At 58.8% G+C, this 24351-nt stretch overlaps 1 protein-coding gene across 1 annotated transcript; it reads left to right on the plus strand.

Annotated features, from left to right (window-relative positions):
- The first annotated feature begins 574 nt into the window (after positions 1 to 574).
- Positions 575 to 18185, plus strand: PLPP7 (phospholipid phosphatase 7 (inactive)). The gene is made up of 2 exons (XM_036117084.2): positions 575 to 1307; positions 14310 to 18185. The coding sequence occupies exons 1-2, from the start codon at positions 857 to 859 to the stop codon at positions 14672 to 14674; spliced, it is 816 nt and encodes a 271-aa protein (XP_035972977.1). The 5' UTR covers positions 575 to 856; the 3' UTR covers positions 14675 to 18185.
- Positions 18186 to 24351: the final 6166 nt, after the last annotated feature.

Here is a 24351-nt window from a genome sequence, read left to right on the forward strand (position 1 = left end):
CGGGGATGGGGACGGACATTTCATTCGCTGCCCATGCCAGGTGTCTGATCGCCGTGGGCCTGCCTGAGCTGCTGGAGTGCCCCTGTCGGAGACAGCCTCCAAGGGGCAGATCAATTACCAACAGATCAATTAGCCCTCCCGCTAATGGAAATCAGATCTTACAGATTGCCATTTGATTGGACTCTGATGCAGGGAAGCCAAATTCAAGACTGATTAAAACATAAAAATAAAACCCCAGCCTGCCAGCTTAATGAAATGCTCTCACAGAGGGGAGGTGCTGGGCCTGGCCCCAGCGGACCCAAGATGATGCTGTCGGTGACGTCTTTCACTCCATCTGGTGCCCGGACGGGCCTTTGACCTGGCTCCGCTGCCCCGTCCACGGGACCAGGAGGCAGGCAGGCCTGGCTCACGGGGGTCTGCACTGCTCAGAGGGAACCTGGTAAAATTGCAGGGGTTGGTCCAGGGCCCACATCTGGGCCCAGCTGAGGCCAGAGCAGCAGAAGGACTACATTTCCCAGAGTCCCCCAATCCTGGGGAGTGAGCCGTTGGAAGATTTAAATAGCCCAGGCCCGAGGCAGCCAGGGCAGCCGTGGACTCGTCCGCCTCCCCCGCGGCTCCGTTGGCGCCGGCCCGCATCAGTGGGCTCGATTGGCTGCCCAGCTGGCACCCACATCCCCTCGGAGCCCGGTGGCAGCCGAGGTAAACAGCCACGTGCAATCCTCCACTCTATATTTAACAGCTGCTGCGGAGAAGGCAGGGAGGCAGGGAGTGGTGGTGGCTCCCGGGGCAGCTCCTGTCTTCAGGGACAAGGCCTCGCAGCCGGGCTGGCACCGGCCTTTGCCGTGTGAGCGTCACCATGCCAGCCTCCCAGAACCGCGCCCGGGCCCGGGACCGCAACAATGTCCTCAACCGGGCTGAGTTCCTGTCCCTGAACCAGCCCCCCAAGGGGGCCCCGGAGCCCCGCAGCTCAAGCAGGAAGGCCCCGGGCCCCTCGGCACAGCCCCCGCCCCCTGGCGATGGGGCCCGCGAGCGGCGCCAGTCACAGCAGCTGCCCGAGGAGGACTGCATGCAGCTGAACCCCTCCTTCAAGGGCATCGCCTTCAACTCCCTGCTGGCCATTGACATCTGCATGTCCAAGCGGCTGGGGGTGTGTGCTGGCCGCGCCGCGTCCTGGGCCAGCGCCCGCTCCATGGTCAAGCTCATTGGCATCACGGGCCACGGCATCCCCTGGATCGGGGGTACCATCCTCTGCCTGGTGAAGAGCAGCACGCTGGCCGGCCAGGAGGTGCTCATGAACCTGCTCCTAGGTGAGTGTGCCTGCCATCCACCATCCCACTCCACCAGGCCCCCCGGGAGGGAGCCCACGCCACCCCACCCCGGCCAGGAAGAGTGGGGCCCTCAGAAACCAACTGGAATGATCTAATGAGGTTAGACAGGAAGGGTGCCCCAGAAACAAGCAAGCTTCCAGCTTGGGAAAGAGAGAACTGGGGATGTGCCGCCAGGGGCCCGCTCCAAAGTGGGGGCCTCGAGGATGTGGAGGCCCTGTGGGGCCCTCCAAGCAAAGGCCCAGCTGTCGGCAGAGTGCACCACTGTGGCCTCGAGGGTGGCGGTCAGGAGTCTGGTGGGGATCCTGATAAGTGTGCTAGAGCGGGGTAACTCCCATCCCATGGGTTGGGGCCCTGAGCTCCTAGGCTGCTTGCAGACCGCGCCTGTGAGCTGCCCTGATGCCCCCTCTGCTTGGTTCAGGGACCCCGCCAGGTGCCTGGGTCTGGGGGTGCCGGAGGTCCAGTCTGTGGCTCCGCCCACTGTGGCCACCTAGGGTCCTTACCTGCTGCTTCCCTTGGTGAGTCGCTGGAAGAGCAGCAGGTGAGCTGGTCCTTGGTTTGTCTTACCATAGTCTCTGCCACCAGCGTCTCTCAGTTTAGTGCTGCCCTGTGCCAGGCGCCACAGGGGACCCATGTGGAAGGCAGGCCCTCCCCTCCACTCACGAGGTGACACCCGGCCCCCGTCCTGCCCACTTCCAGGCGCCTCCAGATCCCTAAGGTGCTGGGGGAACCCCAAGCTTCCACCCTCCGTGCTGGGCCCATGTGGATCCCCTCGGCCCTCCCAGCGTGGCCACCATTTTGGGCACAGGCAGGTGGAGGTCTCAGCAAACACTGACGAGGGGACGCAGCTCCAGAAGGGGTGTGGGCTGGGCCACTAAGAGCTGTGGTCCCGGAGGAAGGCAGGATAACCAGAGGGGCTGGGGCTGGACGCTCTGTGGGTGGGCCGCGGAGGAGGAATCGGTCAGATGCCTCCTACACCCTCAGTGTTCTCTTGTTCTTATTTTTAAATTGTTTACATTACTTGTTATTTCTCGTGAATAGATAGTCCCGCGTGACTGGTGCTATTATCACTCCCACTTTACAGATTAGGATATTGAGGTTCCTATAAATAAAGCAACCTGGCCAAGGCTTCAGGGCTGGAGACTGGTGCCGGGTCGGCGTGACCCCCAGGCTTGTGCTCTTTCCGGGCGGAGTGCCACGGGCTTGGGAGCGGGGGGCAGAGCAAGGTGGCTGAGGCGCCAGGCCAGGGGCTTCCATGGGCAGAGCCCTACGCTCAATACCCAAGGTGTCCCCGGGGCTGTTACAGCCCCAGACACAGCGGCCGTTCAAGGAAGCTGTGTGGGGACTTAGGTTGTCTGGTGTCCAAGGACAGCGCTGAGAAGGCACCCTTGAGCCTCCCTCTCAACCCTGCCCCCTAGACCCTGTCCCCGCGTCCCCTCCCTGGATGACGCTGGAGGTGGTGACACTGTATTGGGAATGTGTCCGGTGTTTAAATGTGTGCCCAGCATTGGTGTTCCCAGCGCACCGTCCCTCTAATCCTCACACAGCCCCGGGAGGGAGAGGCAGTAACTCTTCCCCTTGTACAGAGGAGGAAACTGAGGCACGGAAAGCGGCTTGCCCACGGTCATGCAGCTAGTCAGAGATAGGGCAGGGGTGAGAACTGGGAGCAGCTCTAGCCTGTGAAGATGGCGCTTCTGGCTCGTCCCAGCAACCCGCAGCTGTGGGCACAAAGGTGTCTGCTTCAGAGGATGAAGACCAAGATTCGAGATGTCTTCCTTCTTGAATAAGAATTTATTGAGCTTTATCATGTACCAAATACTATGCCATGAATGTCCTGTATTTCATAATTTAAAAAATATTTTTAATGACTTAATAGGATAAATACTAATATACCCACTTTACAGAGGAGTTAACTGAGGTTCAGAGGGGTCAAGGGACATGCCCACCGCACACAGGTGTTAGTGTTCGGCCCAGGAACCAAAGCCACACCCTCCAGACGGCAAACCCCTCCCCTCCCCACTCACTGTCAGCCTGCAGGCTGGGCGTACCACCCAATCCATTCCAGAAGCGTGAACGCAGCAAGAAGGTGAAGGGTCATATATGCAGTAAGGGAGCAAAGGGTCTGGCGGGATGTTTTCCACCTCCCAGCCCCTCTAGTTACTGAGACCACGGAGAAATGAGGGCCTAGCACAAAGCAGCCGCTCAGACCAGCAGAGTGCTCTGTGGGCTCGGCTCACTCTGGGGGATGCAGACCAAGCCCTTCAGTTCCATGGGAGAAAACTCCAGCAAGTAGCCAAGGTGGGTTCTAGTCCCACAGCTCTGGCCCAGCCTGCCAAGGGGGCTGCCGGCGCCCTTCTCCACCTGGGAGAACAGCCCATCCACTGAGCACAAACTGCAGGGTTCTGTCCATCCTTCAGTCTTGGGGGGCCAAGGGGGCAGCCTTCAATCCTAGAGCACAGGCTCCAAGGTCAGACTGGGCTCTGTCCAGTCCTTCTCTGACCCTTTGTCTCTCTCTTTTTTTTTACAGATTTTATTTATTTATTTTACAGAGAGAGACACAGCGAGAGAGGGAACACAAGCAGGGGGAGTGGGAGAGGGAGAAGCAGGCTTCCTGCCGAGCAGGGAGCCCGATGCGGGGCTCTATCCCAGGACCCTGGGATCATGACCTGAGCCGAAAGCAGATGCTTAACGACTGAGCCCCCCCAGGCGCCCCTGACCCGTTCTCTTTCTGTGAACTTGGTTAAGCCGGATCCCATCCCCGAGCCTCAGTTTCCTGATCTGTACATGGGGCTCCAGGGTTTATGGGAAGCTGAAAAAGCACTTGGCACGGGGGTGTCCGATGCCATTCCCAGTGGGGGTCCAATGCCACCCAGTACCCTAGGAGTGGAGGCCCCCGTGTACATTTGGGACCTGGGCTCTCTGCAGCCCCAGAGCAGAAAACTCAGGGGCCTTGGGAAATGGGAGCTCTAGCCACGGGGCCTGGGAGGAGTCCCAACTGGGCCCAGAGGAAGTTCTCTGCATGGCCCCCCTGCTCCGCGCTCCCTCCCCCAGGGCATGCTGCCCAGACTGGAGAAAAAGCCCAAAGGGATCTGGGCCACTGGCAAAACCTTGGTCTCCAGAGTCGGCCGGACCTGGGTGCAAATCCTAGCCCTGCTGTGGGAACTCGGGCAAGGGACTTTCCTCTGTGAGCTTCATTCCCCTCGTCTATCAAATGGGTGGCTGGGACCGCTCACCAAAGAATACGCATAAGAAACCTGGTGCGTCCCAGGGCCCGTGAGCACTCCTGCAGAGTAGTGGTGATCACCATTCTCACCATCACCGGAATCAAAGCAGTCCCAGGTCCCCTGCAGGTTCCAGATGCCTGTAGATGCCGCGTCCCCTCCCTTGTCCCTCCCCTGCCGCCCTCGGCTTGATGATCCCAAGGGAGCCACATGACAGGTGACCTAGGCCCATCTGGTTTCTTGGTGGGCCTGTGCTTGGTGGACAACGGCTCCCATGTCTTGTTGCCGTGATCTCTTTATTGAGATTTTCCTGATTATGAAAACTGTACATTCTTCTTGTTCTGTATCATTTTTGTAATTTTTCATTTATTTGAGAGAGAGAGAGAGTGGGAGAGAGAGCAAGCACAGATGGGGGTAGGGGAAGAGGGAGAGGGAGAAGCAGACTCCATGATGAGCAGGGAGCCCCACGCAGGGCTCGATCCCAGGACCCCAGGATCACGACGTGAACCGAAGGCAGACGCTTAACCAAAGGAGCCATCCAGGCGCCCCGCTGTATCATTTTTTACTGCGAAAAAATAGACACGATACAAAACCTACCATTTTGACCACTTTTAAATCCACACTTCATAAGCATTAAAAACATTCACCATGGGGCGCCTGGGTGGCTCAGTCGTTGGGCGTCTGCCTTCAGCTCAGGTCATGATCCCAGGGTCCTGGAATCGAGCCCCGTGTTGGGCTCTCTGCTCAACGGAGAGTCTGCTTCTCCCTCTCCCACTCCTCCTGCTTGTGTTCCCTCTCTCGCTGTGTCTCTCTCTGTCAAATAAAAGGATAAAATCTTAAAAAAAAAAAAAAAATTCACCATGTTATGACCATGCCCATCTCCAGAACTTTTTCATCTTCCCAAACTGGAACTCAGCCCCCATAAAGACTAACTCCCCATTCTCCCCTCCCCCAGCCCCTGGCGCCCACCATTCCACTTCCTGTCTCTATGAACTTGACTTCTCTCAGGACCTCAGAAAAGTGGACTCACATGGTATTTGTCCTTCTGCGTCTGGCTTATTTCACTTTGCCTAATGTCCCCCAGGTTCCTCCATGTTGTAGCAGGTGTCAGGATTCCCTTCCTCTTTAAGGCCGAATAATACTCCATGGTGTGGGTAGAGCACACCTTGTCCATCCATCATCCATCAGTGGGCACCTGGGTTGCTTCTGTTGTGAATAGTGCTGTTGTGAATAGTGCTGCTGGGAACATGGGTGTGCATACATCTATTCAAGTCCCTGCTTTCAGTGCTTTGGGATAAATACTCAGAAGTGGAATTGGCAGATTAAATGGTAATTCTATGTTTAATTTTTTGCGGAACCCCCGTACTGTTGCCCATGGCCGCTGCACCATTTCTGTTCCCACCAGCGATGCACAGGGGCTGCGAGATTTCTCCGTGTCCCTGCCAACACCTGCTGTTTTCTGGGTTTTGATAATAACCATCCTAGTGAGTGTGAAAAGTGGTATCTCGTGGTTTTGAGTTGCTTTTCCTTAATGATTAGTGATGTTGAGCACCTTTTCATCGTATGTTCTTACAGTAAGGAAAACTCAAACATTACAAGGACAGATGATGAAAAAACCCTTAAACCCCCTCCCCAAGAGTGACATCCGCTGCATGGGCCTCTGGCCCCATGTGACACCCTAACTCTGCACACGCTAATATAGCATCTGTTTCTCAAATGACCTCCTGGGGTGTTTTGCCCAGCTTGGCCTCCTTCTCAAGGGTAGCAAAGGACCTGCTGGGCCGTGAATGTGCTCTTTGGGACCATGGTCTTGGCCCCACGTCCCTTTGCCTCAAGCTTGGAAGGTTCAGAAACTGGAACTGGTCCCTCAGCCTTGCATCACCCCTACGCCCACCCAGCCCCCCTGGGCCGGCCCTCTATATTATCTGTGGTGTCGGTTCTCCCTCACTGCCCACCAGGTCCTGCTCTCAGGGACAGCGTGGTGATGACCGTCCCCGAGACTTGCAGAGCCTGTCACTATCGATGGCGACCTAGGCTGCCCCTAGCCTTCCCTGCCAGCTCTGCAGGGGGAGAGCAGTCCCCCTCCTTCCCCCACCCCTGCTTCACTTGTCATGTCTCAGTGGGGCTCGGTGAGATGTCGGTCCCTCTGGGGGGCCTTCAGCCGCCCCCTGCCCAGGCACCGTCCTAACAGCTGCCCTTGCGGCCACGTGCAATCGGGCAGGCTCGTGTCTACACTGCTTGGCACTCAGCTGAGTGAATAGATGTTGCCGGCAGACTCCAACGCCCGTAGTTTTGATTTCCTTGTACCTCGATGGTTTTCAGAGATAGGTAGAGCCGGCTTTAGTGTCTGGATTCTTCAGTTGAGCAATGGAAACCTGCAAAGTTACAGAACGTGCGCAGGATCGCTCAGGCCAGGGGAGATAGAGACAGGCCAGGGCCCATGTGTCGGCCTCCCAGGTGCCCGGGGCTGGGGGCGTGGCTCCGGGTGACGTCAGGGGCTACCCAGGTCAGGAGAGGTGCCGGGCATGTGCACACACACACACACACGCGCGCACACGCACACACCACTCAACCCAGCAGAGCAGAGGTCCCAGTGTTAAGAGCCTGGAAGGTTCTCGCCTACTCTCAGGACTCCCCCACCCCCACCCCACCCCTCTGCTCCCTTCACCCCTCCCCAGTAGCTGCATCCTGCTGGAACCGTGTGCTTGTTTTTTAAAATAACTTTTGTGTGCGTGTGCTGAAATGCACATAACATAAAATTTATGATTTTAACCATATTTAGGTGCTAAAATTCAGTAGCATTTAAGTGCATTCACATTGTGTGCAACATTTACCCCCATCCATCTCCAGAACTTTGCCGTCTTCGCAAAGTGAAACTCTGTCCCCAGTAATCAAGAACTCCTCATTCACTTACTTCACTTGGCAGAATGTCCTCATCCATCCCCCAACTCTTAGTAAACACTACTTTCTTCCTGTCTCTATGAGTTTGTCTATTCTAGGGACCTCATAAAAGTGCAGTCATGCAATATTTGTCCTTTTGTTAAAATAACTTTTTTTTTTTTTTTAAGATTTATTTATTTGAAGGACACCTGGGTGGCTCAGTTGGTTAAGCGTCTGACTCTTGATTTCAGCTCAGGTCATGATCTCAGGGTCCTGGGATTGAGCCCCACGTCAGGCTCTGCCCTTAATGGGGAGTCTGCTTGAGATTCTCTCTCTTCCTTTGCCCATCCCCCCCACTCATGTGCTCTCTCTCTCGCTCCCCACTCTGTCTCAAATAAATAAACAAATCTTAAAAAAAAAAAAAAAAAAGATTGATTTATTTGAGAGAGAGAGAGCGGGGAGGGGCAGAGGGAGAGGGAGAGAGAGAACCTCAAGCAGGTTCCACACCCAGCACAGAGCCGGATGTGGGGCTCGACCTCACGCCCCTGAGACCCTGACCTGAGCTGAAACCAAGAGCCACACACTTAACTGACTGCAGCACCCAGGTGCCCCTGTAAAAATAACTTTTTAAAAATGTGCCCAAGTAATGCCTGTTTGTGGTAAGGAAAAATTTAAATACAGAATTACAAAAAGACCATGAAAATCACCCTCATCTTCCCACCTAGAGAGAAGCACTGTTACCATTCAGTGCGGTGCCCTCCAGACTTTTTTCTCTGCCTATAAACACATTTACATCTTATTTTATAAGAATGGCATCCTACTGTAAATCCTGTTTGGTGCTTGTCCTTTCCCACTTAACAGAAAACCCCACCGCGCTCCCTCGGTGGCTATAAATACACATCCACCTCATCATTGGCGTTGGCCTCAGAGTGCACCATTGTCTAGACTTGGCCACAATGTGTCTCATCCGGCTCCTACTCAAGGGCACGGGGTTGGTGCGGTTTTCAGTGTTACGAAGAATGCTGCAGTGGCCACCCTTGACCGTGAATCATGGGGCACATCCCTAATTATTTCCCGAGGAGATATTCCTATAGGCCGGAGAGCTGAGTCAAGGGAGATGTGTTGCAAAGGCTTCTAAGTCTGAGGCCAAATGCCCTTCAGAAAGTTTAGGCCCATTTACACTGCCCCCCAGCACTGTGGGCTGGTCCCCCCAGCTCCTGAAGGAGCTGGAATGAGGGATGAGAGGCAGGGTCGACCCCCAGGCCAGGAGAGCTGGGACCCCTCCTCCCAGCCTCAGCCAGTGAGAGTCGCGGCCCGCAAACCTGTCCCCCCAGCAGCCAACAAGGAGCCCCCGAACGGCCTGGCTCTGCTCCTTCCTGAGGGCATGGCCTCCACAGGGGCCATGAGAGGTCATCCCAGCCGTTCCCTGGCCTCCAGGCAGACACGCACACACGCACGCACGTGCGGCCAGCCACAGGCAGTCAGGAGACCTCAGGAGCAGCCAATTCCAAATCCCCCATGATACCTGTTCTTTTCTAAGGAAGCTCTGGTTCCTGCCTCGCCCCTGCACCCCTGCAGCCCCATTTCCTTGGGCAGCACAGGCCCCCAGGGTCTCTGGTTTGGGGGAGGACAAAGGGTGCTGAGGCAGGGTCCCGCCCTGCTCTGAGGCCGCGAGGCCGCTGGGGCAGCAGGGCCTGGGGGTCCAGGCACCTCAGAGTCCTGCTTGCTGAGAGGGTCTGAGCGTGGAGATGGCCACCAGGACGAGCATGAGAGGCGGTGAGGGAGGCCCGACCCTGTCCCAGGCGCCGTTTAGGTAGCGCTTCCTACGAGCAGCCCTCGGGCGGCCTCCGGGATTGTGTCAATGAGGGGAGGGAGGCTCGGACAGAGGGACATGTCAAGGTCACGCAATTTGCAAGCAGCTGCCCTTGAAGCTGGCCTCTGACTCTGGAGCCCAGGTGCGTGCCCTGGCTGACGGCGGGGAGTGGAGGCCGGGAGGTCCCCTGCTCGGCCCCGCTCAGGTTAGCTGTCGGGGGGCAGCGGGCTTCGGCTACTCTCCTGCCCCTCGCCCCCGAGTGTCCTGCCAGGTGGGCCTTCCCCGAGGGGCCGCCCTTGCCTCCCTCCAAGTCCAGGAGGAATGTGGGTCAGGGAACCTGACGGCGCCGGGCGAGCGGAATTCACGGAGCCCTGAGTGATGGCGCCATTTGCTTCTATTTCTGGGCCGTAGATTATGCGCCAACAGTGTCAGAATCACGGTCACAGGGAGGGCTGGCCACGGCGCTGGAGGAGGGGAGGGCGGCCCTGTCGGGGCAGCAGGAGCGGGGCTGGGGGGTGGGAGGCCCGGGAAGCCTCGGCTCGGGGCGGGTCAGAGGCAGCACCTGTATGGGAACTCTGAATCCAGGGCTTGCTGCCCGCCTGCCGCCTCGGCCAGCCTGCTTCTCCAGCCCAGGCCCGGCCCCGCCTGACCTACCCAAGAGCTGGAGGTCAAGTGAGTGAATGAACACGGCTTAGGATGGCCCAGCGGTCTCCGAGGGGCACGGGGCGAAGGGGTAGAGTCTCTACCGCATTATGGCCTCAAGAGACAGAACCAGCCAGAAAGAGCAGCAGGTTCCCCAAGGCCCAGATGCAGGGTTCTTAAATCACGGGACACAGGCAGCCTCCGAGGCCTCCGTTCAGGGGGGCAGGGGAGGGTCGAGGAGCCGAGCCCCCCCCCGCCCCGCCCCGCAGCTTCACCACTGGGCCGCCTCGGTCATCTGGTTCATGTACCGAGTCTTTGTAAATGCTTTCACCGGGGAAAAAACGCTCTGCTGCCGCGTGGAGGGTGTGGGTCTAGCTCAGTTCTTGGCCTGTGGATCCTGACCACTCATGAGGGGAGCTGGGGCTTGTGGGAGATGGGGGCACAAGCCCTTCTTGCCTTCAGCCACCGAATCTGAGCCGGGCCCTGAGCTGGGGGCCCCCACTGGGCAGCCTAGACGTGCCAACGCTGCTCCCGCCCAACGCCTCCGGGACACCTCGCCAGGACTCACACTTGTCTGGGACGGCAGATTTCAAACCAGCAGCAACTTGCCAAGTTGATGAGCCCTGGTTTTTTGGCTGGGAAACTTGGTCACCGGTTGGACAGACGACTGTGTCTCCCAGTGGCTAGTGTGCGGTTTGGCTCTGGTCCACATTAGCCCCCCAGACCCCGGCAGCCCACCTGACATGCAGACAGTGGCTGGCCACTGCCCCCCAGCACCAGGGAAGCCCGGGCCCTGGACGCTCTGACTTCCCTTCAGGTGACGATGGTCGCAGGACAGGGTCATGTAAAAGTCTGACCCTGGTGGGAGCTCACAGAAGGAAACGCTTTCGCTGGTGCACCTGCTTGATGGCAGCTAGCTGCCAGGTCGGGCCAGCTGGGACTGAGGGAGGGTGACAGCGGCCGTGCCATCGACCAGCACACACAGGCTGTGCCGGACGCCTCTCGGGCACTGAGGAGCTCACTGTGTCCTGCAATGAGCCCTCTACAGGTGAGTGGGTCAAGGTCCTGAAAAGTGAAGGACTCGTCCTTAATTAGTGCAGGGAGAACTTGACCCCACCCGTGATCCTGGAAGCTGTGAGTTGAACCCCCACCCCAAGAACTGCCCCCCTCCTGCCTGGCCTCCTGCCGTTCCTGCTCCATGAGGCCAAGAGCCCCAGGGGTCAGCTGCCTCCCTTCAGCTCCCGCCTGCCCTGGGGATCTGGCAGGCCCGGTCCCTCCGTCCTGCTGGGACTGTGACCTCCCGCAGGCTCCAGCTGGCTCCCCGCCTGGGCCTGGCCTCCACCTGGGTCAGTGGGCTGGCCAGCCACACACCTCCCCAGCTGGCTAGCTCCCCGGAACGAGTTGCCATGGAAATGCGGGGTAGGCGCCTGTAGAACGAGGTTCCCTCCCTCCCGGCGGCTCGGCCTCCCTCAGGCCGGCAGCCTCTCCGCCCACCGCTCCCTGCTCCTGGCCTCCCTTGCTGGCCGGGCACCTGCCAAGGTGGGCAGATATCAGCTATGGAGAGGGGAAGGCCCGGGAGAGGCCAGGGGTCCAGATCCCAAACCAGGAGACCAGATAGCAGGCAGCAGTCCTGCGGGGTTGGGGGGGGGGTGCAGGTAACAAGGAAGGCCAAGAAGTTCCGCACAACTAACCAGGGAACGCAGTGTTAATTTGGGAGCGATCTGAACGCCCCATGCTGGGACCTTTCAATAAACATGCCGCAGGGCTTCATCTGCCACAGCTGTGGGAGTCGGGGGGCAGGGGTGTGGCCAGACTTTCCCAAGCAGGTTACGGAACTGTGTGCAGAGCGTGTTACAGATGTTATTAAATCTATGCATGCTCTGTAGGCGGATAAGGGTCTGGAACGGCGGCAACCTGTGGGCGGCAGGATTACAGGTGATTTAAAATTTTACTCTTGTTTTCTAATTTGTAAACTTTCTACAATGAATACCTACTGCATCATTTTTTTTTTCCAAAAGTTGGTTGGATTTTTCCCCATGTCTGAGCAAGAGCCGCTGTAGGCCAACAATTTGGATATCCCCTGCAGTTTCCAGAAAAGCCCCCAGCGCGCAGCTGCAGTGAATTATCGCATAGTGGCCATCAATCCTCCACCTTTCTCTGGCCCTCCGGCTGTGCCAGGCATGGCGGGGGACAGGCTTGCCCCAGTGTGCTGGGACGTCCCTGTTTGAGCCCTGAATGTCTTGTGTCCCAGGAAACCCCTCTGTCCCAGGCACACTTGAGAAGGCTGGTCACCTGGGCCTGACCCCCTCCAGGAGGTAGGTGTCTGTGATCTCATCGTCCTGGTGAGGAAAGCTGAGTGACTTGTCCAAGGTCGCACAGCCAGGAGGCTCCCAGACTGAGATGCGAACCAGGGTCTCTGTGACACTCGTGAGCTTGGCCATCACACCACGATGCCTGGTCTCCTCTGTCACCTGAAGAAGGGTTTCCAGGTGCTGTGATCGATAGGCGTCTAGGCGTCTCCAGGGGCCTTTGTAAGGGTGGGGACAGTTTCCTCGGAGGTCCCCCCCATGGGCTGTCTGGATGCCACTGTGATCAGCTGGGTGAAACCGGAGCCTTGGCACCATGCCTAACAGCACAGAGAGACAGAGCACCCCTTCCAAGGCCACACAGCATGGAGTGGGTGGGCGGAGGCAGGATGGATGAAGACCCAGGTCTCCCCCGTGCTCCCAAATGGGAGAAGAGTTCACACCCCTGGCCATTCACCCCAGGCAGTGACTTCACGAACATCTAGAGACTGCCATTCCGTGCCTGGCCCTGGGCACAAACCTGTGAATGAGGGGGCCCCGGCCCGGCCTCCATGGAGGGATGGTGCAGGGAGGCGGGGAGGAGCCGATGCCGAGTGTCTCACCAGCCAGAGGGTTCCTTGGCTGCAGCTGGGCGAGTGACGAGGAGGGGAAACGTGATGTGCTGGGAACGCGCCATTCAGGGCCTGACCTGGAGGTCAGGGAAGGCCTCCCTGAGGAGGTGACGTTCATGCCAAGGCCTGAAGGATGAGGGAGAATAAGTCAGTGGGGGAGGGAAAGGGCGGAACCCTCTGGAAAGGAGGAGCCGCAGGGATGAACGGTCCCATCTCCAAGGCTTTGTCATGTCGTCTGTAACATGGGGATGGTGTGGTTTGGTTGCTGCAGAAACTAATGTGACGGGGTCCCTCCTAAAGAGACACGTAGCGTCATCGTAGGACGCGGTGACCCCACCCGTGGGTGTGCCCCCACAAGAACTGGAAACAGGCGCTGACAAATACTCGCACACAAACATTCGTAATAGCTGGGAGGTGCCGGCCGCCCAGATGTCCGCGGACAGATGGACGGAGACACCAACCGTGTACGTCCAGACAGGGGAATATTATTCAGCCTTGGCAGTGAGGAACAGGCCCGTGCCGCGGGGATGATTCCCTGTATGCGAAACGTCCAGAAGAGGCCAATCCATCAAGACAGAAAGCAGACGCGGGGGCTGTGGGGAGGAGGACAGGGGCTGGTTACTTACTGGGTATGGGACCCCCTTTCGGGGTGATCAACATATCCAGGAACTGGATAGAGGTGATGGTTGCCCAGCCCTGTGAATGTACTAAATGCCACTGAACTGTGCACTTAAAAATGGTTCATTGTAAGTGACGTGAATTTCACCTTAACTTTTAAAGATCAGGGATGGAGGGATGCCTGGGTGGCTCAGTCGGTTGAGCGTCTGCCTTCAGCTCAGGTCATGATCCCAGGGTCCTGGGATCCCTGCTCAGCAACGAGACTGCTTCTCCCTCTCCCTCTGCCCCTCACCCCCCCCCCCATGCTTGCTTGCTTGCTCTCTCTCTCTCTCTCAAAGAAATAAAATCTTTTAAAAAATAAGGAAAAAAAACAGGGGTGGTAATGTGCTGCTCTCAACACGGCAGGAACCTCAGTGAGGTCCTTCGAGAACAGTCACCAGCCAGGGCAGTGGGTCAGGCCCTCCGAGGGGCCCCCAGGGGCCAGATACCCCCCAATGAGCCACTCTCTCATGCAGCACCTTTCCTGAGCACCATGAACAAATTGGGTCCGGACCCTCTCGGAGCACCTGTGGCATCGGGGAAGAGAGACGAGGGAAATGCTAAGAAAGTGTGTGATGTGTCAGGGCTGGGAAACGCTGTAAGGAAGAAGTCGGGGAGGGGTAGAGAGGGCCAGGGCTGTGGTAAACAGGTGGTCGGGAAGGCCTGAGCCGGTGGATAGCCCAGGAAAAGGGCGTTCAGCCAGAGGGAACAGCACAGGCAAAGGCCCTGAGGTGGAAACATGCCCAGGGCTGAGTGTGGCTGGAAGGAAGAAAGCAAGACGGGGTGGGGGTGCTGAGCTGTGAGGGGACACTGACCGTCCCTCGGGCCTCTCTCTCTCTCTCTCTCGCCCACAGCTCTGCTCCTGGACATCATGACGGTGGCCGGCGTCCAGAAGCTCATCAAGAGGCGCGGCCCGTTCGAGACGAGCCCCAGCCTCCTGGACTACCTCACCATGGACATCTACGCCTTCCCCGCCGGGCACGCCAGCCGCGCGGCCATGGTGTCCAAGTTCTTCCTCAGCCACCTGGTGCTCGCGGTGCCCCTGCGGGTCCTGCTGGTGCTCTGGGCCTTCTGCGTGGGCCTGTCGCGCGTGATGATCGGCCGCCACCACATCACGGACGTCATCTCGGGCTTCATCATCGGCTACTTCCAGTTCCGCCTGGTGGAGCTGGTCTGGATGTCCTCTAACACCTGCCAGATGCTCATCTCCGCCTGGTGAGCCACCTGCTCGTGGCTCAGGACCCGGGGTGGCCCGAGAGAGGGGACAGGAGGAGCAGGGCCGGCGGGGGGGGGCGACAAACCCGCGGCCTCATCTCCCCCCATCTCGGTTGGAGGCTGGTGACCTTGGCCAGGCCGCCCCGAGGGCCGGTGTGGCCGGTAGTGCCGAGTGTCCCCGCTCCTGCCCTGAGACTGAGTGTCCTCTCGAGGAAGGCCAGGGGCCCGTGGGACAGCCGTGCTTTGCTTCTGCCCTGGAGAAGGAAGGCGAGAACCAAGGTGGCAGGAGCAGGGCCGAGCCTTGACCTGTCCCTTTGTCGTTGTGACTGCTGAGCGCTTGGCCGTGCCCCATGCCACAGCGCGGTGCCTGACAAGACACCCCCAGCCACCGCCCACCCAGGGCGAGAGCTTAGGGCAGCACTTTCCGACGGGTGCCCTGCCGGACGCCGGCCTGCAAGACGCTTTTGGAAGAAAAAGGTTTTGTGGTCAAATAACCTTGGGGAATGCTGCATAGTCTGCCCCCATGCTGGCCGTTCACAAGGGCCACTGCTGTCATAAAGGCTCTGACAAGTCCTGTAGAAACGCTTCCTGTGAGACCCGGTCTAACTCCGTGTTTCCTCAGCTTATTTGGCCTCAGACCCCTTTTCTCGAGGAACAGCTGCGAACCCCCAAAGATCGGCCGTCTCCTCAAGCACGTTTTGGGAGCGGCTGCCCGCGAGCCGGAGGGCCTGAGCGAGAGTGGGCCTCTTCCAGCGCCCAGGGAGGCCGGGTGCCGCGTGCCGCCTGCGGAGAGTCCCCGGCCACGGGCGTCGGTGCCGCTTTGGCCCCCAGGGGCCGGACTCCGTGTGACCTGATAGGTCATTTCCAAGTACCCATTATGGGTGTGCGTTTCATGTGAGGACACAGATGACAGGCAGCGGACCCTCTCCCGAGTGCTCTCTCGCGCGTGGTGCACGTTTCCGGGCAGGACAATCTCTGTTGACATCCAGGGTGGGATTTCTTCAGCCCCAGACAGGCCAAGGTGTCAAGTGTTCAGGGGGCAAGGGGCTCCTAGACTTTTCCAGGCTGGTGGGTCGTTCTCCCTGAGGTCACTGTCTGGGGTTCCAGGGCCTGGGTCATGAACAGCTCGGGATGCCCCTAAGGTGCCGCTGTCGGGGTCTCCCCTGGGGGCCCGGACCCTCTCTCGCTCCAGCCTCAGGTCTCCCTGGCTCCCTGCCCCTGGGCCAGTGGACAAGCCATCAGGCCAACACAGGCGAGCCCGAGGAGAGCCATGACGAGGGGCGTCGGGGGAGCTCGGGCCAGGGGCCAGCCAGGAAGGAGGGGAAGAGTGTTCCGGGCAGGGGGAGGAGGGGGCAAGGAGGCCGTGCCTGTCGCAGATGAGAGGGAGCCCCACATGGCTGCGCCCAGAGTGCAGGGTAGGGGGGAGATGCGTCAGGCTGGGGCCGAGGCTCGGGGTTCCCGGAGCGAGCGCTTAGCGTGTGAGGGCTCGACACCTGATGTCAGGCCTCTGACGTGGGGCCACTGACGTGCCCATGGTGCGGATGAGAAAAAGAGGCCCAGAGAGGGGAGGTGACTTGCCCAAGGTTGCAGGGGGCACTATGTTGGGGCCCACCACCCACATCCCCGCCACTTGGCTCAGCTTCCCAGGGCTACCGTAGCGAAGTGCCACAACCCAGCGGCCTAAAGCCCCTGCGAGACTTATTCTCTCACAGATCCGGAGGTAGAGGCTCAAAATCAAGGGGTCCGCGAGGCCATCCTGCCTCTGCGACTCTGAGGAGAGCCCTGCCTTGCCCGTCCGGCTTCTGCTGGTGCCCGGGGTCCTGGGGGTATGCTGGCCACGGCCCCACAGCTTTCCGTCCCTGCTCGGCCCCGGCAGGAGCTTCTCCCTGCTTCCGTGTCTCCTCTGCTCTGAGGACAGAGGTCACGGGGGGATCAGGACCCACCTCCTCCAGTGTGACTTCGTTTTAACCAACATCTTAATCACATCTGCAGAGACCCTATTTCCAAATAAGGTCACGGTCATAGGTACTGGGAGTTAGGACTTCAACATATCTTTTGGGGGAGGCCACAATTCGACCCATAATACCTATGACCCTTTGGGGGAGGAACCCACCTTTGTCTCTCAGCCAGGCCATGGGGACAGGGCAAGGACAGGGCACGTTGCCGTCAGCAGAGGGGCCCAGCTGCCAATGATGGAGGGGGAGTTGGGTCTCCAGACCCAGAATGTTCCACCGGCCTAGCCCTCGGGGCTGACCACCCGCCCCTCCTGCTGCAGGGGACCCAAATCCTCACCACATCCTCAGTGGTTGTGGCTCCCCCCATAGCCGGGCCGGGGCACGGTCCCTGCAGACAGGACCCTCCCGCCCCCCCCCCGCCTGCCCACTCTCCCAAGACCCCGGGGCTGCTCTCTTGAGCCTCCAGGGTTCCCTGCCGTGCTGGGGGTGCAGGACATCCGCACCTTGTCTTTCCCCTAAAGGGGCTTTGGGCACCAAACTGGCCAGGCCACCACGATGAAAAGCCCCAACTTCCAATCTGGAGCATTGGCTGCTTCTGGAGTCTTTTAAAATACATTCTGCACGTTTCCCCAGATGCTCTTGGGTGATGAGTTTCTGAGATGCTGAGCAGAAGGGGTGAGGGTGTCTTCCTTCCCCAGCTCGCCCCCACCCTGGAAATCTGTCATCCACGGTGGATCCTCCTCCAGCCTTGGGCTGGGGACGGGCGGCTGCCCTCTGGGGCCCATCTGTGGGGGGTGGGGGGTGGTCTCTGGAGTCTGTAGGATGAGGAGGGGTTTCTGAAGAACGGAGGGCTCTCAGCAGCCCCCCTAAGGGTTAGAGGGGGCTGGTGGGATCCCAAGTGCTGAATAAATGGTTAAGAGGAAAGGTCCCTGGGAAGTCTTGTCTGGGAGGCACATCCTGTGGGGTGTCGGTCACGCTGGGTGCTAGAGACCCAGGCTCAGGCCAATGTCAGCACTTCCGGGCAGGGGTGACATCCCCTCTCGGAGCCCCCATGTACTGCTCGGTCAGATAGGGATGACAGTGGTCCCCGGGAGGTCCTGTGTGACTCAGGGGTGCCCTCCATGTGGGAGCCTGGCAGGTGTGTGCTCAAGGATGCCACCCAGGCCTCATGGATGGACTCCTCCGAGGGAGCCCACAAGAGCAGAGCAGAAGGAGAGGGCTTGGTTGGCGGGGAGGCTGCAATTCCTCAGGAACCTGCCCTCCCCCCACTGTTCGTGGAGAGCGCCTGGGGGGATGTGGGAGGGCAGGGGTGGCTGGGGGACAGCTCCCAGAGCCCCAGTGTTGGAACCAGAGGCAGTGTGTGCGTGTGCTCACGCGGGTACAGTAAATGCCCTTCCGTGACCAGAGCCAACAACTGCTCTTTTTATTTATGGTGAATTCTGAGAGCTGGTTTCTGGATGGTAAACCAATCCGGCGTACCTGGGATGAACCCCAGGGGTCAAGACGCAGTACCCTTTCTAAATATTGCTAGATTGGACTGGATAAAGATTTTGTTAAGGATTTTTGCCTCTATATCCATGAGGGATGTTTGTGCTGTGTCCTCGATCTGTCTGTGTCTGCTCGGGTCATCAGGGTAATGCTGGCCTCTTCTATGTTTCTGAGAGTCTGTTCAGCATGGGCATGATTTTTTCAGATCTCAGGCGTCTCCTTCTTTCCTAACCTCTCAGAAACCACCGCTCAGTGGAGCTGACCCTTCAATTTACAACTGACTCTGGGGAGAGGAGGGGAGAGGAGGGGAGGGGAGGGGAGAGGGAAGGGGGGGAGTGGAGGGGAGGGAAGGGGAGGGGAAAGCAGAAGAGGGGAGAGGAGGGGAAGAGAGGAGAAGGGAGGGGAGGGGAGAGCAGGAGAGGGGAAGGGAGGAGAGGGAAGAACAGGAGAGGGGAGAGGAGGGGACTTAGCCATATTTTACAGGCAAGAAGTATAGTCGATGTACAATGTTTCATTAGTTTCAGGTGTACCGCTTTTTAAAAAAACAAAGTAAAATCCCACTGTGCCAGAGGGCTGCCATGTTGTCTGAAGTCCGCCTCGGCCAGACTCCCCGCCGCTGTGCCAGGCTGGATGTCAGGTAGGGCAGGATCAAGCCCCAGGAGCTGTCTACACACCTCCTCCACCCTTCCTTCCCCTCCCCCTCCGTCAGCTGGACCCAGACCCCAGGGGCTTCCGCTCACTCCTCCTGGGGGCTGGAGCTGGTCCTGAATTCACCCAGTGCCCTCCCACCTCTAATCTTTCCCATCCCGTCCCCCCTCCCCACGCCCAGCCACCATGGCAAAGGTGATCCCTTCCCAGAGTGTGGAAGAACAGGAATCCAGAGACTACCTGCAAGAATGGTGACCACGGAAACCTGCAAAGGTTATTTCCCTGGCTGAGCAGGAATGTGTGGCTTGTCCCTGATGTTGCTGTGACCAAGGGCTCCGAGGGGGTGTGGACAGCAGGGCCGTCGCATGTTAGGGAGGATCTGGGCGGAGCCTCTTTGACAGAGAAGGTGGCCACCCCAGCCCTCAGTGGCTCCTGGTGCCGTAAGGAAAAGGCCTGAGGACATGTTCCCTCAAGGTGGCCCGGCCCCAGAGGTGTGGGCCAGAGCTTCCCACACCTGGGTTTCCTCTGTCAAGGTCACGTGGTCAGAGGGCCAAGCTGGAGTTGGGCTGGGCAGGGTGGTGTTGAGGAAAAGAGCGCACACATGGGAGTCAGATCCAGCTTCAAATTCTGGCCCTGACGAGTCTCTGAGCCCTCTGAACCTCAGTTTCCCCCTCTACAAAATGGGGTTAATACTAGCCCTGCATAGGTGGGAGCATTAGAGCAAGGGATGCAGAGCACCCAGCTTAGGCCTGGCACACTAAAGGTTGCAAAGGAAAGAATGAGCCGCCTGGACCACCGCGGCCCCGGAGAGGACCGCGCATGTCCCCTGGGCGCTCGGGGCAGGATGCTTAGGGGCTTGGATGGGCAGGCGTCACGTGGGAGCTCGGGGACCTGGAGGTGGCCGTGTGCCCATGTCACGGTGGGACCAGTGCGGGCTGGCTTCTGGTGTGGCTTGCCCGGACCCTGGTGTGGGGGTGGGCAGGGCAGGGTGGGGTGTGGAGGGTCTGTGCTCCTTCCCCGCAAGAGTGGCTTTTCTGGAAAGCTGTCATAGGAGCATCGGAGGTGGGGAGTACCTCTCAGGGTGGCGCGAAAGTGCGATTTCCACCTAACCACCTATTCCCATCTCCATGGCAACCGCAGGGCTTTGGGGATTCTGTGACCATCATCACTGTGGTTCAAGTCCCGCGAGAGGGAGGAACCCCACTCCAGCGCCAGAAAAGGGACAAACAGCTGTTTGGTGTGGTGGGGAGGATTTGGGGAAGGGGCCGGAGAGGCGGAGCTAGCTGGGAGGACCAGGGCTGCTGGGGCCGCTGCTCTGCCTGCCCCTCCAAGTCCAAGCTCACGGGTGAGAGAGGCCACTGGGAGTTGGCCTCCTGGGGACAGGCACTGGGGGCGGGGAGGACCCTTGGGGAGGGCCAGAGCACCAGGCCTCACCACGGTTACAATTCGGACCTGGCAAAAGAGAGGCTCCGGCCCCCCAAATGCTGCAACCCCACCGTGGGAAGAGGTGGCCCTGGGACTTGTCCTGGTGATCCTTCGGTGTGCTCACAGAGGCGTAGGGATGCACACACACACACACACACACGCACACTCACACACACTTCACACCAAGCAGAATGACTATTGTTTTATAATCTGCCGTCCCGTGTTATTGGATGTCACGGACACATCTCTGGGTGCTTCCATAGGGTCCCACAGGGCCGTCAGCTGCACCCCTGCTGAATTCGCTTTCCCCTTTTTATGAATTTTCAAATGCTAATTCCAGTATAGTTAACGTGCTTTCGTTTTCTTAGCCAGGCCTCTCTGAGTAGGTACTGGTTTCTTAGGCTTCTGGAAGTTTTCCTCTGCTGTTTCACACCCCGTGAAAACTTGCTCCCTGTCTGTGCACACATCTGTGACAGTCTCCTCCCAGGACATCCCCGGAGATGGGAAAAGGAGCAGAAGCGATGCCCAGGGGGCGGGGGGCGGGGGCCAGGAGCCAGGCCTCCAAGCCGGACAGCCCTGGTGTGAGTCACCGTGTTGCCGCTCCCCGGAGGGGGCCATTAACCTACAGAGCCGCAGATAAATCAAGGGTGACGATGACAGTCCCCACTGCCCAAGGGTCCGGGAGGAACGGATGATGCGTGTGGCATGCTGTGACGGACGGAATAACAGCCCCCCAGGGATGTCTGCTTCCAAATGCCCCGGACCCGAGGCCATGTTCCATTAGGTGGGAATTGAGACAGCGGATGGAATCAAGGTTGCTGATCAGCTGACCCTAAATAGGGAGCATAACCCGGCTCCTCCAGGTGGGCCCAATGCAATCACGAGGGTCCTTGAAAGTGGAAGGGGGCGGGACGAAAGCTCAGAGCCTGCAGCGTGGGGGCTCAGCCTGCTGGCCTCCGGGGCGGAGGAAGGGCCTCTAGAAGCCGGGAAATAATGCTCCCCTGGAGGCTCTAGAAGGAACCAGCCCTACCACACCTGGATCGTAGCCCCCCCCGTGAGACTGGTGTGGACTTGTGACCCTCCAAGCGGTAAAACAGTCAATTGCTGTTACTTCAAGCCCCTAAGCACGCGGTGATGTGTTAGGGCAGTGAGGGGAGCCTGGCCCGGGAGCCTCCCTCAGGCCGTCCCAGCCCCACCTGCTGCCGTGGCCGGTAGCCCCACTGCCCCTCTTCCAGAAAACATGCCCGCCATCAAATCCGAGGCCTCTGGGATCAGCCAGCCCAGCAGCCTCTTCACAGAGGGTGACATCGAGGCCCAGTGAGGCCATCAGGGCCACACCAAGTGCCCAGGGCACCGAGGAGCCACCCCCGAACCTCTGCCCCCCACCTCCCGGGCTCCAGGCCATGAACTGACCCCTCCAGCCCCGTCAAGTTTGCTTCCATGTCGGCCAAACCTTCTCTCCAAACGAGCTCGCGGCCGGAACTGAAGGGCCCCCTGACCTGGAACTTGGCCCCCGATAAAGTTGTCATATGTCAAAATAAGGGGCAGGAAGTTGGGGTTTCCGAAGCCCCCCAGCAACGTCGGCCTAGCAATGGTAGGGCTGGGGTGGAAGGAGACTCTCCAGGAAACACACCACCATGGGCATTAGGGCCTGAACAGTGTCCCCCACCCCCTCTGAATAAATACATTGAAGTCCTAACCCCTAGTATCTCAGAACGTGACCGTATTTGCAGCCAGGGCCTTAAAGACGTGCTTCAGTTAAAAGGAGGTCCGGAGAGTGGGCCCGAACCCAGCAGGGCAGGTGTTGCACAAGAAGAGGAAATTTGGACAAGGACACACACAAAAGGAAGACCATGGGAAGAGCCAGGAAGAAGGTGGGGTCTACCAACCAAGGAGAGAGGCTTTGATCTTGGACTTCCAGCCTCCAGAACGGTGAGTGAACGTGTTTCTGTTGTTTGAGCCCCCGACCCGAGGCCCTGAGCGAAGGCCGCCCTGGCAGACACGAATGCACTGAGTTTGTCGGGTCAGCTGGCTCTCACCCATCGGCACAGGAAGAGCAAGGCTCCGGGGAGAGCGGGAGCCACGCCAGGCTGGGGGCAGGTCTGGAGCCCAGTGGAGCGCTGCGCCGGGACCAGGCCTGCACCACTCTGCTGGCGGGGCCGGGACGCTTCTGGGCGGTGTGGGATGAGCACTGTGCAAGGAGCCGCCCAGGAGGGCTGGCATCTCTGCCGAGCCCACCCCAGCATCCTGAGCCCCCGCCCGGGGGAAGCGGGAGCAACCAGTTCTGCAGGAAACCCCCGTGTCCCCAGCCCCTTTCCCCGCCTGCGGAAAACTCCAGAAGGGGCAAGAGGAAGGATAGCAGGAGTTAGAAAAATGCACGGACTCCTGGATCAACTGCCATCTGGCTCCAGGAAGAAACTGAACATCTGGCCACCACTGTGGCCCACGGCGTTTATGTAACCCACGTGTGAGCACACGTGTCCGGGCGCAGGCTGGTGCGCTGGCCGCACTCCCCCCGACTCTGCCCGAGTGTGAAGTGCCTCATGATAAGAGGGCTGTTGTGGGGCCGGGGTGCTGCCGGAGCGGGGTGCCCGGCTCGGGGTCAGAGCCCAGAGCGCCCTCCCCGTGCCCCGCAGAGCTCGTGCGCACAGGAAACCTCAGCTGGCCGGCGGAACCTGGTTTCCTCCCCTGTAAAATCACACCAGGGAACCTGGCTTCCAGCTTTCCTGTTCTGGAACTGCGCATACATAGACACTTGCACATCTGACGTCTCACGATCGCGGTATGTGCAGATGCAAACCTGGAAACACGCACGTTCACGTTCACGCACGCACATTGATGCACACGCCTACGTAGACGATGGCACAGGCAGGCTCACACTCAGTGACCCCTCCACACCCGCATTCTGCTGTGTGTACGGACACACCTGGCCTTGCCTATGTCTCTACACACACGTATGTGTGCTCTTGCACAAATGTGCACACTCAAACACTGGCACATGGACCAGGCTTGCCAGACTTAGCAAATAAAAATGCAGGGTGCAACATTTGGGACACACTTATGCTAAGAAACTTCATTTTATTCAAAGTTCCAAATTCAACCGGATGTCCTATATTTTATCTTGGAATCCTAATATGTATCTGTTCGTGCACACACACACACACACACACACACGCACACACTCTTACTCATGAAGACAGTAGGGTCCCCAGGCCCGGCCTAGGACATGCTGTCTCCCAGGCAGAATTTCTAAAACCTTCCTGCGTCTTGGCATCGGCCTCACAGCTGCTCCCCCGGCCACGGTGCAGCTCCCGGCCGCTGTTACTGAGGCTAAGAGCCTGGCCCAGGTCTAGGCTTGCTGGTGGGAGAGGGAGGGCTTCCAGCCCGAGCGCAGGGCTTGCTGGGACCCTGAGAGAGCGCCTCTCACCAGCCGCCCAGCTGCGAGGTCTGGCAGGAGCGGCCAAGCCCTGGGAAGAGCCCCACCCTGAGCTGAAGCCTGGGCCTGGCCTCAAGGAGGGACTTCCAGTGGGGTCAGAGATGCAATGGGAGCCCCTGGAGGCCCAGAGCTGCCTCTGCTCCATCCCGTGCAGCAACGAGTCAGCCCAAGAGGGTCTTGAAACCCTCATTCCTCAGCTGAAATCCTTCAGCCGGAAGGGTTTGTGTGGATGGACACTAGTGAGCACGGTCCTAGGAGGACCTTGGCGCAGAGAGAGGGGTCCCTGGGGAAAGACCCAGACCTGCCCCTCCCCCTGTGACCTGGGTGGCGGCCCAGCCCCATCCCCCCTTTATAAGAGAGGAAGTCTGGTCCAGAGCCCCAGGCCAGCAGATGTGCGGAGAGTCTCCTGAGAGCCTCACAAAGAACAGGGTGAATTTAAGAAAGCGTCTCTTTCCCCAGTTAGCCTGTTTTTTGGTTACATAAGAATGCATGTTCATTATTTAAAAATGAGCACACAGAGGAAAGCCAAAAGCAAACATTTTTTGGTTACTCCTTTGAGACATTTCTTATGCGTTCATAAAAACATGATGTATTTTGACCAAAAAAAGCCGTTTACATTATAGGTTTGTGAACTACTTTTTTCATTTATTGACATATTGTGAATATCTTCCTACATCAATAGTTAAACATCTGCCTCTTGACTTATAACAGCCTCATGGTGATCCCTTA

Source organism: Halichoerus grypus, chromosome 14 (assembly GCF_964656455.1).
Source record: "Halichoerus grypus chromosome 14, mHalGry1.hap1.1, whole genome shotgun sequence".
NCBI classification, from domain to species: domain Eukaryota; kingdom Metazoa; phylum Chordata; class Mammalia; order Carnivora; family Phocidae; genus Halichoerus; species Halichoerus grypus.